Source organism: Drosophila mauritiana, chromosome X (assembly GCF_004382145.1).
Source record: "Drosophila mauritiana strain mau12 chromosome X, ASM438214v1, whole genome shotgun sequence".
In the NCBI taxonomy this organism is placed as follows: Eukaryota; Metazoa; Arthropoda; class Insecta; order Diptera; family Drosophilidae; genus Drosophila; species Drosophila mauritiana.
In genome coordinates, this window is record NC_046672.1 from 3,320,986 (window position 1) to 3,338,379 (window position 17,394).

Consider the following 17,394-nt stretch of genomic DNA (forward strand, 5'->3'; position numbering starts at 1 on the left):
ACACCCAAAGATACAAAAATACCTATCTGAGCAGTCCATCTGCGTGTTTGGATCATCTTTGTCATTTTGGGTCACCTAGTGGGCCATGTAGGCCTTTCTGGGAATATCTACTGCTTGTCGCGATCGATATCTCGCTGGTTTTGGGCAGTTGTTGGATGGTTTTGTTCCTCGATGGTCTGACAATTTAATTCCCGATGCCTTCATTCAAGTCCGTGCTACAGCTCTCTGCTTAGTTTCCATTTAATTTTATTTTATTTTTTTTTTATTCCCACTTTTTTCGTGTTGTCGAACATTTTCGAGTTTTTCTAAATTTTTGTAGCTGCCGGCAATTAACACAAAAACATTAATTAAGTTACGAACTAATGTCTTTTGGACATCAGTATACCCGGCCCTGACAGACAACCAGACGACATGACTATAAGTCCATAGAAATATTGACAGCAGCGGTCAGGCAGGCAAGAGTTCTTGTACTTCCTACAGGAATTACATGTTACACTAGTGTATTATTAATTCCTTAAAAAAAAAAAAACAAGAACGAGTGAGATGCGAAAATCTCGGAGGCAAGGCAATCAATACTTCTTTTGACCATACCTATGTTATTGAACACAGCTGTATGCGTTCGGCTGGTGTGAATGAGTGGAGATGAGGCAAGAAACATACGAACGATTTGTTTTAGGCCTGGCTGCCGCCAGTTCCTCCTGGCTGCTTAAACAAATTTAAACATTTCAATGGTGAAATACGTTATAAATGAATGGACGTTGTAACGGGCAGACGCCACTGGTCCCCGAAGGGGGGGACCTCAATGGAGGGGGGGAGCGGCGACACACGCGCAACAATTGTCTCGCAAGAAGGCCAAAAACGAAAAAAGCATGGCGAACAAGTGTCTGGGATGGGGATGGGGATAGGGATGTGGATGTGGAATGGGGATGCTGCCCCCGGCTTCAGCTGTCCATTTGTTAGTTTTCCAGTTTCAGTTTTCTTGCCGGCGCACAGTCAACGCACTCCAAATAGGGGTATACCCAGCAAGCGGCTTAAAAAGTCGAGCAATCATTAATAGGCTTTAAAAAATACCATTCTTATTCGTACAAATCTCAATTAATTAAAAAATCGCACATAAACATGCAACCATGTAACAAATTTAAACTAACTAAATCCATCATTTTAGGTGTATTCGTCGATGTCAAAGTGATTGCCAGATTATTGAGGATGGAAGGACCTCCAGGCTGACTTCTGGCTCTACAAGGTACCATTGTAGCTCATCATGTTTCTCAGACAGACAATGAACGCGTGCTGCCACGGGGTAAGTGGCACATCCATAATGACGAGCATCCATGTCCATGTCCAGTGGGCTCTACCAACTGCCAAAAGCAGCTCGTAGGCATTTCGCTAATTGAGCCGCGACAAGTCCGCGTAAATAAAAAGTGTACATATTTTTTTTGCTTTTTTTTTTTTAACCCCACGTCCATTTGGCTGTACATCCATTCATCCATCGCTTGTGAAAATTTGTGTTAGCATTTCCGGCCCTAGTTTTAGCTCTGGCCATCTGTAGAATCGGGCAACTTTTACTTTTTGGTTTTGGTTTCGCATTTGCCTTTGCCTTTGCGTTTGGTTGTGTCTTTTCGTTGGTTTTGTTGTTTTAGCTTCTACAATTTAATATCTAAGTCCGTATTTTTAACAAAGCCCTTCATGGCCCTCTGTTGCCAAGCGCGTCGAGTTAGCCACCATTAAAGGGCCGCTTAAAGGCCAGCAAAACGAGAAAAATTAATAGAAAAAGCCTAAGTGAAGGCCGGCCTTAACTGTGCCCCAAACATTTGCGCGTGTGGCCGAAAAAAAAAAGAAACACAGAAACAAAATTTATTACGGAACCGCACAAATGGAGCCAAAACCGAAAAGAAAAAATTAACGAAAAAAAGTTTTTGTTTGTCAAGCAAACACGAAAGGAAGCGAAGATTCGATACTCTCAATGAATCTGCTACAGTATCGGCATTGATATTGGTGAATTCAATTTGTTAGTATTGACTTTAAATATGAATTTAATTTTTTTCTTTTTTACAAATTAAGGGCTGCAAGATTTCTATATAATTAAAAAAAAATTATAAATAATATTTCTTGAATATTGAATAGAAATATATTGAATCGGTAGAAAATATACTTACATTTCCGTACTGCTAAACGATGGGCTTTTTTTTTTCGATTCCACGGTGCTTTTCCCCCACCCTGCATGATTTCAATCCGGTTGGGTTAATGCCCCGGATCGCGACACACTCCGTACTCCGGACTCCATTCGATTCCCAGTCTCTCACGCTGACCATTCACAAAGATGTCATATCTCGCCCCCTGTCATATCACGTGACACAAATCAAATTCACACCGCAGTCAAAAAAAAAAAAAGGTTTATATGTACATACATATATATAAACGTCGCCCTGAATTCATTTCAATGGCTTTTCTATCGCTGGGGGAATGGGAGATGGTTCCGGGGTTGGCCTATGGCAATTGTGCAAATAGAAACGACAAGTTTGTCGACTTGATTAACGAGATAATGACCAATGAAGTGCCGACTATTGACCAATATACCATGCCCACCTTCCCGCCTCCCCAACTATATAGTCAAATATCATCACCGTATTTGAGCAGAGGGTCCAAACCGCTGTCAATCATCTGCCAACCGATAAGCGACCCTCAAGAAAAAAAAAAAAACAAAAGGGGAAAACCCAGCCAAAAATATATATCAATCCACTAGGTAGGTTCTACCGAGATTTGAACTCGGATCGCTGGATTCAAAGTCCAGAGTGCTAACCGTTACACCATAGAACCGGATAAATGCGCTGTTGCAGAATTCCAGGCAACCGAAAATCGGCGCATCTGCAAGCGAGAGGGAGAGAGGTGGAGTGCGGCTCAGGCTCTGGTTTTATAAATAGTCCGGTTCGTCTCGCTCACTCCCACTAGGCCTGTGATGGGAGCCAGTACACGGAGCGAAAACGGGGTCTTTAGTTGACAGGGATAATCAGAGTAAAGGACTAACTGTAATATTTCGAATATTTATGAATTATATATTATAGTTTGTCTAAAGCGTTGTTTATACTTTTAATACTAATTTTTTTTTTTTTTAAGACTATATGTTCTTAAATCTACAATTTTATAAATCGAATTAAATAGTAGTTTTAAGTGTAGCAAAAGAGAGCATCTAAAAGAGAGTGAGAGAGCGAATTGCATGCGGGAGCCGAGATATGAAATCCCAGTTGACGTCGAAGGTCCTTGGTAGGCGAATGTGTGGGTGCCTCTCAATGTCCTTCTGCGTGGTGGTGCAGTTCGTCAGTGGGAAGCGGACTACTTTCATTCTGTCATTATAAATGCCAGATAAGCTGCTTAATTTGATTACGTAATTGCGTCAAATATCATTTAGAGATATACCGTATAATTGGATTAAGTGCAGGCACTTTAAGAATCTGATTTGAAAAATTGTTACCTGAAAATCATTCGACAGCTACATGTAAGAGTATCGAAATCGCGTACGCATTTTTCAGCTGATTATTTATTTGTGTTTGTATTGTATATTCCTACGTCAAATATTTATAAACATACTTCGTTCTTCCGCTCTTGAGGTGAAAAGGGTCGCCGATCGAAATATCGAGATAACCCCTATTTGTTGTCATACTTTGGCTGGGGTGAGGATCTGCACAAGCGAAAAGAACAACACTCAGGGAAGGTCCTCGAAAACGGTATATACGCGAAGGGAAAGTCCCTACGTTGAATACTTATGTATGTATGTACATATGTATGTACATATGTTCAAAGTGATAGTAATGCACGTGCTGTGCTCAACAAGCAACATGCGTAATTACCAGAGAATTGGGAGCACCTTTTAAGGAAAGCTTCGAGAATTGTTCCAAGAATATGAAAATGTGGTTATACAATAATTTATTTTCAACAACCATTGCTTTTCCACTGTAATTTCGAGCAGGGATTGCATAACTTGGGGTGGTTCCTGGCACCCTTTCTACAGAGAGAGAGAGAGAGAGAGAGAGAGAAGCAGCAACAGGCTGCGACATGTCTGCCCCTGACAAGGGTCAATTATGCGCATCAATTAAACTGTATTCAAACTGAAATTAACAATTATGTAGTCTGGCTCCTGCATTTGCGTTGTAACCCAAATAAGAGTAGTAATCAAGCGGGGAGGGGCTCAAACTTTTGTTGCCAAAAGGTACAGCCTCTAGAAATCCAGACAATTACAAATACAATTACATTTATGGCGGCGCAAAAGACGCGTTTTTGTTGTCTACCCATTATCATAGTCGACCCGCCGAAAATCAGGGCGTTGAATTATCAAAAAGGTTGAGATTCTAGGGCCGCCGCCGATCTCGTCTTTCGAAAAAAAAACGAAAAAAAAAAAAAAAAACAGCATGATTTCTGTTCACGAAACTCAGACACGTAACTGTGAAACATAAAAATTGACAAATCGAAAACGAGTTGTCCGCACGCAGCTCAACATATTTACACCTGATCATAGGCCCCCTTTTTCGACTCTTCGCCGCTTTATGGGTTTTGCGATCACTTCTTGGGCCCCATGGTCACCCATTGAATTCCTGATTCAGCACGTTCTTCCATCCACCCATCTAGAGTCATAAAAATTCTCTTCGATTCTGTGACCCATACTAAAGACGATCATTAGCATTTGGAGTGGGATTGCGTCATGTAATGCAAGGGGGAAACTAAACTACTACCATGCGATCTACTTAAAGAGGCCGCAGAGGAAAAATACAAAGGAATTAACATGCGTGATTGGGAGCAATTCTTGAAGTAAGATACATGTGTCATGATCCTAAGCCATTTCGGTTTATGTCTTATTAGGGATAAGCCTATTAATTCTTCGATAATTAATATGCCCAATATTCGGGCCATGGTTTTATGCAATTGCTACCTACCAAGATAAGCTATGTTGGTATCATAAGAATGCAATGAAAATACCAGGTAAACAGACTTTTTTCTAAGGCAGTTGCTATCTACCCCGACTTCATTGAGCGATACAGGCTGTAAATGACAAAATATTTGTATTTCATTTTCGGGGAACTCACTGATAAACGATGTCGACTATTTTAAATTAAATTACTTATATATATATATATACGCATATACATATATATGTTTTATGACCGTTTTCATAAACATTGGGTGCCACCCTCCGAGTTTGTCTGGGTAATATTTACACTTCTGATCGCCCGGGGGCGATAAGTCCTCCTTCGCCGGCACCTCGATAATAAGTGGTCAGTTGAAGCTGGTATGCAGCTACAGTGGTAACCCTAACCCAGATGTATTGCAATTTAAATTAATAACTTGAATACAGCTAAGTTATTTAGGTTCAATAGGTTTCCACTTGATAATGCAGGCTAGCTTTAAATCATACTTATCGATCGTCCACTGTGCGGCATGCGTACAAACTACAAGAATCGCGTCTCATTCCCGTTTGGAATCGACACGCATCTAATCTCACAATAGATATCATTCCGTATGGGAATAGAAATATATAAATTTCAAGCTAAAGACAAATTAATGGCGCAAATATTTGCCATGTCACTCCGTCAAGTGATTTCAATATCATAGCCTTTGGCGGGACTGTACCATTAGAAGGGCTTTCCTTTATTTGGCTTATTGTTATCCAAATTTCGGTTACCTACTCGGAAGCACAAGGACAAGCATCTTCCGTAGTGATGAGAAAAAAGGGGGTTCAACCACCTTTTCGCTTTTTCGATAAATCTGAATCTTTTTGTTTCCCGGCCATTCATTACGCTTTGATTATTGTTTGCCAACTGAATGAAAGTTTGTCCTTTTGCGGAGCACTTCAACTACTGGGCTGTACAGGTAAGGAGAATGCCTTTGTCTTGGCTTCTTTGAGGATTTGAGCTTCTTTTGGTCTTTCGGGTTTTGAATTTCAGCCATTTCAGATTTTTTTTCATTGGGATCGCCGAAAAGAGCGGTTCACAGGCTCGTCATAATGACGCATATTATTCTACATCATTCCGCATATTATTCTATGTATATTATACCCGCGACCCACAAAACTGACAACTGAAAATGCTTTTCAAATGTTTTCCCCAACCCATCGCGCGCTTTTCCGCTTTTCTGCTTTTCCGCTTTTCACATTCGTTTCTATCTAAGTGCCGGCGTGTAGAAAATGTGTCAGATGCCTTTTGTGTAATGCCTAGCGACAGAAAATGAAGATTCTTCACTTGCCATATATGTATAGTGTCGTCCAGAGCTAAAAGAAGAACAGATCGCGAAAATTCGGCGAAAATAGGAGGATCTTAGGAGAACGCTAAATGTATGTTTTCTATGTATTTCTAAGACAGAAACTTTACAGAAATGTGATAAATTACAAAGATTTTTGTAAATATTCAGTTCGTTAGCAAGACCAATTCCAATATAAATTAAAAAAATTAGGCATTTTATGGACGATCAAAGTTAGATTTAATCTGCAAATAAGCTAATGGCCATCGAAAAGTTTTTAAAACATAAATGCATGTATGCTAATTTAAGCGTTTGAGAGGCTCGTCTGCCAAAAAAAGAGAAACCTACAACTATTCCCAGAAAACTTAAGCAAAGTCGGTTCGGCATTCTTAATGTGACAATCGTGGCGAGATAACTAATTTAATTAATGCATAACCATAATGATTATTTTCGTAATTATATACACACAGCCGATGAATATGCAAGCGCGAAGATGAGACCAAAAAAAAAAAAATATATATACATATATATAAAACTGGATATCTCTATAAAACGATAAAACGCTAAAACGCTAAAACTCGTTTGCTAACTGTGGCCAACTAATGACGAACCAAGTTTCAAGTTTAGGCCAACTTGGCGACAGGTGCAGGGCCCATCCCAAAAAACTCCAACAATCATGACGTCATGGTCATCATAGACATAGGATACACGCAGAGAAAATGTGTTTATATATGATATTTGCAAATAATATGAAAGTGAAATATTTAATTTTTACGCACCTAAAATTGATTATTACTATTATTTTTAAACATCATAATGACTTTCTATTTATAAGCTAGTACATTTTACTCTAAAAATAGAATTTCTTTTTAGTAAAATCTATAAAATGTTAACATTTTCTGTAAGTGCAAAATTATGCATATTTTATTGTGCGGCCAAATTAAATGGGCATTCAGATATGAATTAAGTTTAATCAATGCAAATGATTTGCACTAATTTAGCAACAAGTTTTCGGTGTCAGTTTTCTTAACTTCCTAGTTTGCCCGGCACAGTGTTCCCTCGTTAACAGGTCCCTCATAATGAGCTAGGGAAATGTTTGTTAACTCGAACTCGAAGGGGAGATCGCAATTAACAACTTATTACTGCCCAACTTAACTCGTTTGCTAATTGTAAAGAGCATTTCGGTCTGCGCCTTCATTTTGCAGCTGGAAATCGCCGTTCAAGGACCAAAATGTATCTGCTATCTTGGATCCAAAGATCTCGAGAAAAAGTGATTCATTGGCGCTGGGTTACAAGTTGATTGGAATTTCTTAGAACCATTTCGCGTTGTTTTGTTCTGTTTCGGATCTCTGATTCATCTGATTCATCATGCAGCAAAATATTAGCGTATTGAGCAAATGTAGATATCATTCGGATATTTACAATTCCATAGAAATACGCCTGATAAGAACGGATTTAGTCGTTTTAGGCCTAAGTTCAAGTTGTAACGCAGCTTATATGAATGATGAATGAATATGAATGGGAAAATGTATTGTAGTAAATGAATCATGGCCATTATCGGATCCATTTAGCCGGTTGCCGGCCCAGCAGCACATCATCGAATCGGTCAAGTTAGTTGACCCACAATTGGACTCATTCGCTGCATTGCCATTCCATTCACAATTCACAATTCACAAAGCCATCTGAAGTAATAACCCGAAAAGCCGCGTATATACCCACGGTATGGTTGCCCATTCACTTGCAATGGCCAGGTTGTCGGCATCGTGATCGGACAATCAATTTAGCTGCATTCGTCGTAGTTCTGCGAATCGAGTGATTCACTCGGGTGTATATAGCATGTAGTATTATGTGGTTCACATCATTCATGCGAATGCAGCTCTAGTTTTTGCGCTCTCCCACGCCATCGTAGTATCTGAATGTGTCTGACTTTGAGTCACTCGCCGGCTGTAACGGGTTTCTTGCACAGCGAGAAAATATTGCTACTTCGCTGTAGCTAAATTTGTAAGACAAACAAAAATCTTCAATCCCAAGCATTCGTTATTGGAAAGTCCCTACATTATACGCTGTGATTGAAGTTTTCTGACATCCAGATCGCTTTCGCCCAGTGCAGCGCCCAATCATTTCGCAATTATTGATTTTGCCAGTGCAAATAGATTGGCAAGCTGTGATTCCTGAGCCGCGTGTTTTGTGTGTGCGCACAATATTTGAACGGACGACGCCTTTTCTTGGTAATTTAAAACATTTTGTGTGCACAGTTTGTTAAGATTCGTAAACAAATCACGTCAAACAACAATGCGCAAGCGCAGCTGCGTCGGCACGCAGCTTTTTTGAATTTCGCGCCGTCGCCAAAGCATGCAATACACATGCACACGGATACGGATACAGATACAGATGCAGATACGGATCGAGTATATATATATGCTATATGGCACATATCGAGAGATGTCGGTTGCGTTGGCGTCGCCTCGCATTTTGACCGTTTCTTTTTGAACACATTGGCTGGCATTCATTAAAGATATGGCGACAAGGATAGGGGTAATCGGGGCATATTCAATTATTGGTCGTTTGGTGCATAGCATACAGTTATAGAGTTACGTTTTATATAATATTTAAGGATTGCAGTTTGATTCTATGCCACTGCTCATTTCAGAATTGCATCTCTGATATATACTGCTTACCAAAATAAGTTCAAGAATGTATTATTATTTTCCTTACATTCGAGGGTATCTTTGGTGCGTTGCTGGGCCTTTTCATTTGTGGCCTCTGTGTTCCATTTCGCATTCATTAGCTGTATTCGCACTCTTTCCGTCTCTCCCATGTCCGCATTCATTTTGCATGCATCGTTTTTTATTTATTTCACTCTGTTATTTTGTTATTTTTGCTCTGCCGATCGGAGACTGCGCCAATGCCGGCCGGCTTTTTTAACCGACTGAGTCACTGCAGGTTTTTGAACTTGCTAAACGCTGCGCAGTCGCATTCAGCGCGCTCTTTTCCTGGCTTCTATGTTTTTGCATTTTAATTGTTTTATTTTGGTCCTTTTCTTTTGCGCTTTCTGTTGTTTTGTGTGTTTTGTTGGATTTTTTGCATTTATGTAGAAATTTCTTGATTGTTTCAGAGGTTACAAGTTTCGCAGTACAGTACTCAGTCGATAGAGTGGAAAATAGCTAAATAGTTAGCTCTATCGATTTGTATATTGCATTATTGTAACAGTAAACTGTTTTCTATAGGCACGTATTTCCAGTGAATATTATTTATTACGCATACGCAGTGTGTACGCCCAACCAATTCATTATTATTGGTTATTTGACAGTATATTATTATTAATATTATTTAATAATATATAAATATAATATATATTTTTTAATAATATTAAATATTCGACTATACTGTTCGGTTTATCCACCGTACTTCCTTAAAATTATCTGCGACATTGTCTCTTTAATTTTCGATGCGCTCAGCTTTGATTCAAAAAAAAAAAAAAATAAATAAATAAAAAAAAAATTGATCGCCTTTTAATTGCACAAATGAGTTTGTCTGTTGAATATGGCTCCCCCCGGTTTCCTCGGAATCCCCGCAGTCCGTTGAAATGCAAATGACGACATGATTAGCGCCAAAGGGGGGCAAAACCGATCTCCAATCTCCGGAGATCGCTCAGAGCCATCATAAAAACCTGGCAACGGGGTCCCGCAACTGGCAATTAATTAAAATGCATAAATTATTATCCATTCGCCGAGTTCGCAGCTCTTTTCCGCTCTTTTTTAATGGCGCCGGTATATTAGCATTCTGCCCCCGAGATTGACGCCTCCCGGCGCCCAAAAGTAGGCCACATTTATTTGGCCATGTCCTTGAGTCGCTCCCGGAAATATTTCCCACTTCTTAGCAACTGGTTTGGATACGATTTTGAATATTATTTGAGAGGCGGTAGAACAAAACCCAATTACTCATGCATCTTTGTATTTAATTGTATATATTAAGAGCACGTCCATCTTAACTCAAGTCTTTTATTCAGTTCCTTTTATTTATTTATTTATTTTTTTGGGTTTTGAATGGGGATCAGCTCATTTGGCTCATTTGGGGCTCGCCGCTGACGTTGTAAATTGAAGCTAAAATGTTATCCCCAGCTGGATCTCTCTGGATCTTTGGATGATGGAGGTCGAGTGCTGGCGCTGGAGACAAAAGGGGCAGACAAAAGAGATGGAGACACTTAAGTTTTTTGGTCGTGCTGCGAATGTGACAAAACAATTAATGTTTATTTTTGCATTTTAATTTGCCAACATTAATTGCAAGTTTATTGAGCGGAAAGCCAACGAACCTAACCGCTGGCCTTGGATGCGGATAGGTTATCTTCTGGGAGGTCTAGTGGTCTTCATTTCGCCGAAAGGGTCATGGTCATCAGCAGGACAAACATGGAGTGGGCCAGCAGGGTGAACTCGGCACCTAGTCCCTTCCAGTAGTAGTCGAGGAAAGCGGAAGCGTAGCGAGCTCCAAAAGCGATGGCAGCCATGGCGCCGTACATGTTGTTGGACTCGTTGACGCCCAGAAAGAGCAGGGACACAACGTTGCCCACCAGTGTGAGTTCCTTCAGGGTCTCCGTGGAGGTGTCCTCGGTGTCACGCACCTTGGCCAACATATCGTAGAATAATGGCACCACAAAACAGGAGTGTGCCAACGCCAAGCCCGGGTTGGTGGACTTCAGATAGAGCTCGACATTGGTCAGGGGCAGCGGCACTATCTCCATGATGCCCGACGTAATCAGTCGCACCCGATTGCACTCGTCATCGTCGTTGCTCGCCGCCCGCACCATCCCCAAAATTCCGTGGACCAGGCTCAAGGCCGCTGTTGCATAGCCATAGGGCGTTTCAATTGGGTGAAGGGTGTACATCGCATAGCCGGAACTGACCACCAACAGGCTGTTAAACAACGCGTCCATGACCAGCATCTCTAGTTTTCAGTTTCAGTGCCTTTCAATCGGATACTCTTCAACTGACCCTTCTGACATAGCTTGTCCCCTCTGATTTTCGATTTTCGAGAGCGACGAAACGAACGAAAAATTTTGAGCTAGTCAACTCGCCTTTAGCCCATTTGACAGAAGAGGCAAAGCTAACCTTACAAACTGTCATGTGGGTTTTCGCTAAGAACTAAAGAAACTGCTTGAAATCGCGATATTCTTGACCAAATGATATGCTTCAACAAGATCTTTTTTGAGTAATAAGCTTTAATGGCCAGATCAAGTACATATATATATATATATATATATATTGGTCTAGTCGGAGCTCTTGCTCGTCTTCAATGGGCTCGCTGGGATGCGATGAACCAGACCGGTCAACTTCTCATCTGGCTGAGCACAGAGCAGCGAGCACCTCCTAGCCCAGTGTCCCCGTTGATTTATGGCATCAAGGGTGGGCAGCTTAATCCGCTCGCATCCACCTGCGATCCACCTGCCGGCGGCAGATGGCTCAAAGTCTCGTGACTCGGAGCCCAAAGTCCAGAGACTTAAGACCCTAGACGATTGAAGACGGACCGGGGACCACAACCACAAGCTCGCTTTAATTATTAATTTAAATCGCACCGTTTATATGATAAAGACACTGGGACGTGCCGCTGAGCATTAGTGCATGTTGCAAGTGAAGTGGCAAGTGCACCAGCGCGGCCAGGAGCGGATCAGGGGCCAAGTTCCAGGTTCTACAGGAAAATACAGCAATCAGTTTGTTAGTTCAGTTGCGACTTTTACCTTTGCTTGTGGTTTAATTCTATTTATATTGATTTCCTTTAATCATAACTCTTGAGAATTAAGTAGTTTTGAAGATATCAGATGCCCGATCCTCTGAACCGCTCCTCATTTCAACTACACTGAGTGGCGTGACAAAAGTTGTTGCTCGAGTGCCTCCCCCTTTGCAAAACCCGCCGCTGACCCCGGCTCCGCCCCTTTTTGGGCCCCCACCCCTGCTCGCACAGACAATATATGTACATATGTATATGTGTACGTATGTATATGACCAGCATGAAGTCTGCAGGCGAGCTCTGCAAGCGTAAAAATATAAAAAGTGCCGCAAGTGCAACAAGTAAAATATGAAAATACGAAACAAAAAAAGCCAGAAGTGCAAGTGCAGGCAACTCGGCTCAGACACTCAATTCATAATTAATCAGGCTCTTCTTTCCACTTTCTGTGGCGAGCTTAACACTTCCCTTGGCCACACTGAGCGAAAAAGTGTGCAGTGTTGTATAGAGCCTTTTAAAACTGGCATACAACTTAAAGTGCAAAGCTTTCGTTACGAATACTGCTCCATGTTGGGAATGTGTTCCCCCAATTAGAGCCCCGTTTTCTAGCAGTGCAGAGACAACCCTCGACCCTCGACGGAGTTTCCTGACTGTGCGCCAAGGTTGAGCGAGCATTCGTGATCCGGATCTGGCGGGGAATAGACCGTACCATAAGCAGGCCAGACCATCGCGAAGACGCTCTCCGCAGACTGCAGCTGGCTTTGAGCCCGACTTTTTGGGATCCGTTCTGGGCCAGTTTACTCTTCACTTGCGGACTTTTTTTGTGGCTCGTGTGGCAGCAAAGGCCTATTGATTTATGGCCAACTCGGCGCCCCAGCTAATCAGCGGCATTTGCATGCAGATCGCAAGTGAGTTTTTGGCCAAAATGTTTAATGAGGAACGCACCGAAGACAAAAAAAAAAACCTGCGTGGCCAAATATTTTCCGGCTAACAAAACCAAACCAAATTGAAACGGGCCAAACAAAAAAATCGACAAATGCAAATCAATAGTGACGTCGAGTAGTGAATACTCTTCTATTTGTGCTGAAAATATCATTAATATTGTTTTAATTCGGTGAAAAGGGAGATTTAGGCAATATAATCATTAACATGCACAAAAACCAGTGAAAATTCGTAGGTATTACTTGTAAATTGGTGATTGGCGTAGCACAGATACTCCTTATTATTAGGGTATCTGCAAAGGAGACGCCTCGACCAAATTGATCGGGGCAGTCCAAAAAAAGTGCGTGAGCGATGCGCAAATATTTGGCCGGAGTTTTGGAAGTGAAATAAATGAAATGAGCTGCGTTTGGGGCTCTCGAGCTGCTTGAAATGCGCACCAGAAACCCTACGCACTTCATAAATTATTTAACAGCTGCCCTGGCCAATTTCTGGGGGGCTTTCGAGGGGCTTCCATGTGGGTTTCGTTGGCGGTTCGAGGGGTTTTCGAGGGGCGGCGGCCAGCGGAAGGGGACCAATTTTAATTGCCGGCTACACGACAATGACAACACACCATCGCACGCACTTTTTGGAGGCCGATCGAGCCAGAAATGAGAAATCAAGCCCAAAAAAAAAATAAAAAAAATAAGAAAAAAGAAAAAAACGAACCACAGCTACTCAGAAATGTGCGAATTTTTGACAAGTGCAAACCGAAGTCGAGGCATGTACAACATGGCTTTGTACACGATTGTCGCCCCGCCTGATTTATGGCAAATGCCCCGGACAAGTTTCCAGATCTAAGCGATCCGTGATTCATATACAACATACAGATTGCCTCATTCGGGTGCTGGGATGGGATAATGGGGTTTGCACTTACGACAAATACAAAACACTTGCGGTCACCAAAAAAAAAAAAATTATGTCCAAAAACGCTGAAGATCGGCGCTATCAGATGGAATGAATAGTTGTGTTAACAGGCTGGTGCAACAATGTGACAGGAAATGGTTAATTAATACGCACTAAAATCCCTCAATTGCCATTGCCAATTTGAGTTGGTCAATGAGCTTTTGAGGCAATGATATTGGCATTAGTTGAATAATGAAATAGTTGCTCCAAATTGTAGGATCCAACGATTTACTATTGATGTTAGAATGAATACATCCATTCCACCCAATTAATTTAAGTGTTTCGTTCGGATTTCTTTCATGTTTCAGTGATTAAGAGTGTTTAACTGACGAAGAAACTTTTTCATTTAAATGTCAAGTAGAGCCGGAGTCATCCAATGCAAATAATAGAACTGGTTCAAACACACTTCCAAATATCGGGCTGTTGATCGTTATTCATGCTAGCTACCAAACATAGTTCTTAATTTTGAACATCGTTAGTAGTCAGTTTAATCATTCGACTGCGAGGAGCATCTTTAATTCGACCACTTGATAATGGGCGGTAGTTCCGCATCCCAAATTGGCGGGGGAATCGCCCCGATCTTTCGATAAATAGCGCCAGTTCCGAGATCAAAATAAACCGAACAATAAGATAGGTTTCAATTGTGTGAGCTTGCCTTTAGGCAAATTGCACAAAATGCGGATGTGTATTTCACTATAAAAAATCCAGCATTTTTGGGGGCATTCTTTTCGCATTTGATTTGATTTATTTTGCTTTGTCGGCCGCTCAAGGATTTGACACTTTATTATTCGTATTATTTATGGCACTTTGCTGTGCCCGGGCCGACACATCCCCATTCATCCAGTTCCCATGGCTGCCGTCCATAAGACATATAGTTCAAGTGGCCCAAGATCCATTTCCAGGAAGTCTTGCTCAGGCTCTGGATCGGATCCAAGCGGAAGTTAGGAGTTGAAAATTCTGCGAACAACAAATTCCGCCCAATCATGAAATTCGAATTTGTTTTTATTCTATAGTACGATCGATAATGATCGGCTTAAGCGAAATATTGGGTTTGCTCAACAAAAAACCCAGCTACAAAAATCTGACTGCAAAGTGCGTTAATTTGAATTCATTTGCAGTCGCATAAACCCACTTAAATGGAAAGGAGTATCTGTCAAATGTGCAGGTTCCATCATCGAACTGAGAGATTTGAGTTGGGTATCCAGTCAAAAATAATTTTAAAACAAGCAAAAAAAATATACGAAAAATGTTGTTCTTTGACGCTGCATAAAATTAAGGCAGTGAGGGTGGCAAACTGTACACATATTTATATGTATATGCTTACGATATATATATAAATAAATGTTCTGTCTGCCTGTCAAATGTCAATGATGTACACTTAAGCCTTTATTCGCTATCTGCGATTGTATCCCTCCATTCGGTACAGTATGCCCTCCATTGGGAGCCTCCATACTGTCGGCAGACAGTAAGACAGTCGATTCCTTTATTTCGGGCCAAAAGAAGTCATTAAAAATGCACAGAATGTCAATGTAAAACGCTGATAATACGCAATTATGCATCCGCCAGATAAATAACACGGCCGAAGGAAGCTAATGACAGTTGGCAGGAATATAAAAAATGATGATGATGCCTGAAATGGAGATGTCGGCATGGGAACATATACTTATTTATGTGCTGCGAGGCAAAACTTTCAACATAATCAAAAAGTCGTTGGCACGGACAAACGGGCAAAAAAAAGGAGTATATTTTCAAGATTTTATCAGTGCATATATGTATATACATTAGTTTGTTAAGCACTCTTGAGTTTCATGGCTGCATGGCATTTGTTTCGAGTTGCAAACAGCAAATCTGAAATGCAATTGATTATGATGCGAAATGATTTCACGCCGCACACTAGTAATAATTTGTTCAAAATGCGCCAATATATATTTGCACGCGCGTTGATGGCGATGTCTGGGTGATGTAAACATGGCCTCAGCCGCCACTCCACCCATTTATCCACCACCCACCGCCCAGCAACCAGCACACAACACAACGCACCGCACCACCCATTCACCCACCCACGAATGCCAAACACGAGCCACTGGCATGTGCGATTAAAATTGTTTTACGCAGTTTCCGACCGGCAACATTGTAAGCTAAAGCATTTAAAATAGTTTCGCTGCCTCCACAATCGTGTGCTTGCTTGTGGGTGTGCGATTTTCTTTGAGTGTATGTACGACGCGTACACGTGCGAGACCTTTGCCACATTACAGCAATAAAAAAAAGGAAAAACTAAAGAAAAACTACACCAGCTAAAACAGGCGAGCATCAGCCGGCGTCGCATTTGCCGCGCATTTTGCATTTAAACGGAAAAACAAACATAAGCGAGTGAATAGCCAAGTGGGTCGAAGCCCCAGATACTCTGCTAGTACTTCCCGTACTTCTCAATAATCTTTCGTTTTTAATACGAAAATAATGAAAATAAATATATTTCCTAGCAGCTATAGCTGTTGCTAATGGTGGGTCCCTGAGGGTTTGGGGTTTGGGGTTCGGGGTTGGGGGTTCGCACTTTTCAGGGTTGCCAGGGGGTCGGTCGGGGGCCCCTAACGCGTCATTTGCATAATGCAAATTGAGCAAAGCGTCGCCATTCGGGTAATTCTCGTTAGTGTTTTGCAATCATTCATTCATTCATTCAGCCAGTCATTTCGTCAGTCGGTCGCGTTTTGAAACAATTGAGTACCGAGTGCCCGCAGAAATTGTATTTTTGCCGCCCATTTATAATGGTTTATCTATTAATGGCTATGCAATGCCGATCGGGTGTTTCCCAGCGTTGTAAATATTTTGAAAATTGCCACTTTACTCTGCTTAAGTCTAAGTTTTTCGACTACTTTTCATATATTATATTGCCTAGAACGTCACTTAATTACCCCAACCTTCGAATAGTTTAGCATAGCAAATTGTGATTTTTCCAGTTCGAGTTCTAACTTAGAGATGCACTTTCTGAAGCCCATTTTCAATTCCAATTCATTTTATATTTTACAGAACTTTGCATTTGCGAATTTTTGATTTTTATTCGAAAACATATTGAGTGCAGAAATATGAATCAAATCAATGGATAGCCGTTCAATTTGTTTCCTTCTTCGAGACTTGCGATACCTTTAGGATACAGTACGCACACCTATGAATGTACCAAAGCTATTGGATTTCATAGGCTGACGCTTCTGACGACCGGCGGTAATCAGTAATCTTATTTATGGCCCCCTCTATATAAGTAGTGTTGTGTATATGCACGGGGGCTATATGCTGAGCGATTATAGAAAATAAACTGGGTCACACGCGTTCTTCGGCTTTCACTTTTCCTTTCCTTTCCAACCGAAAAAGTGGTTCTGCTCGAGGATATAGATATTGATCTCACTCGATAGTGCGTCAGTTCAGCAAGAAACCGATCCCGTTGAAGAGGCGGCGGATTTAAACTTATATTTAAACTTATAAACATACATATTTATGTATTCAGAGTGCTGGCAAGTGGGGCGTATGAGCAATTATTATTATGTATACGTATTCCTTTATCGCCAGCAGCAATTT

At 41.2% G+C, this 17,394-nt stretch overlaps 1 protein-coding gene, 1 long non-coding RNA gene and 1 other non-coding gene across 4 annotated transcripts in view; 1 reads left to right on the plus strand and 2 right to left on the minus strand.

Annotated features, from left to right (window-relative positions):
* Positions 1-1,170: 1,170 nt before the first annotated feature.
* LOC117148771 overlaps positions 1,171-17,394 on the plus strand; it is a 97,009-nt gene continuing 80,785 nt past the window's right edge. Inside the window, exon 1 of one of the 2 annotated variants that reach the window (XR_004459924.1) lies at positions 1,171-1,300. This is a non-coding gene — a long non-coding RNA (uncharacterized LOC117148771). Of the gene's footprint in view, positions 1,301-12,631; positions 12,852-17,394 lie in introns of those variants that run through there. The other variant, XR_004459925.1, reaches the window with a different exon arrangement.
* On the minus strand, positions 2,746-2,817 carry Trnaq-uug. Its single transcript has one exon. It is a non-coding gene; the product is annotated as a tRNA-Gln (tRNA).
* LOC117148768 lies at positions 10,284-11,316 on the minus strand. Its single transcript, XM_033316366.1, has one exon. It carries the CDS (start codon positions 11,162-11,164, stop codon positions 10,592-10,594), a length of 573 nt encoding a protein of 190 aa, XP_033172257.1. The 5' UTR covers positions 11,165-11,316; the 3' UTR covers positions 10,284-10,591.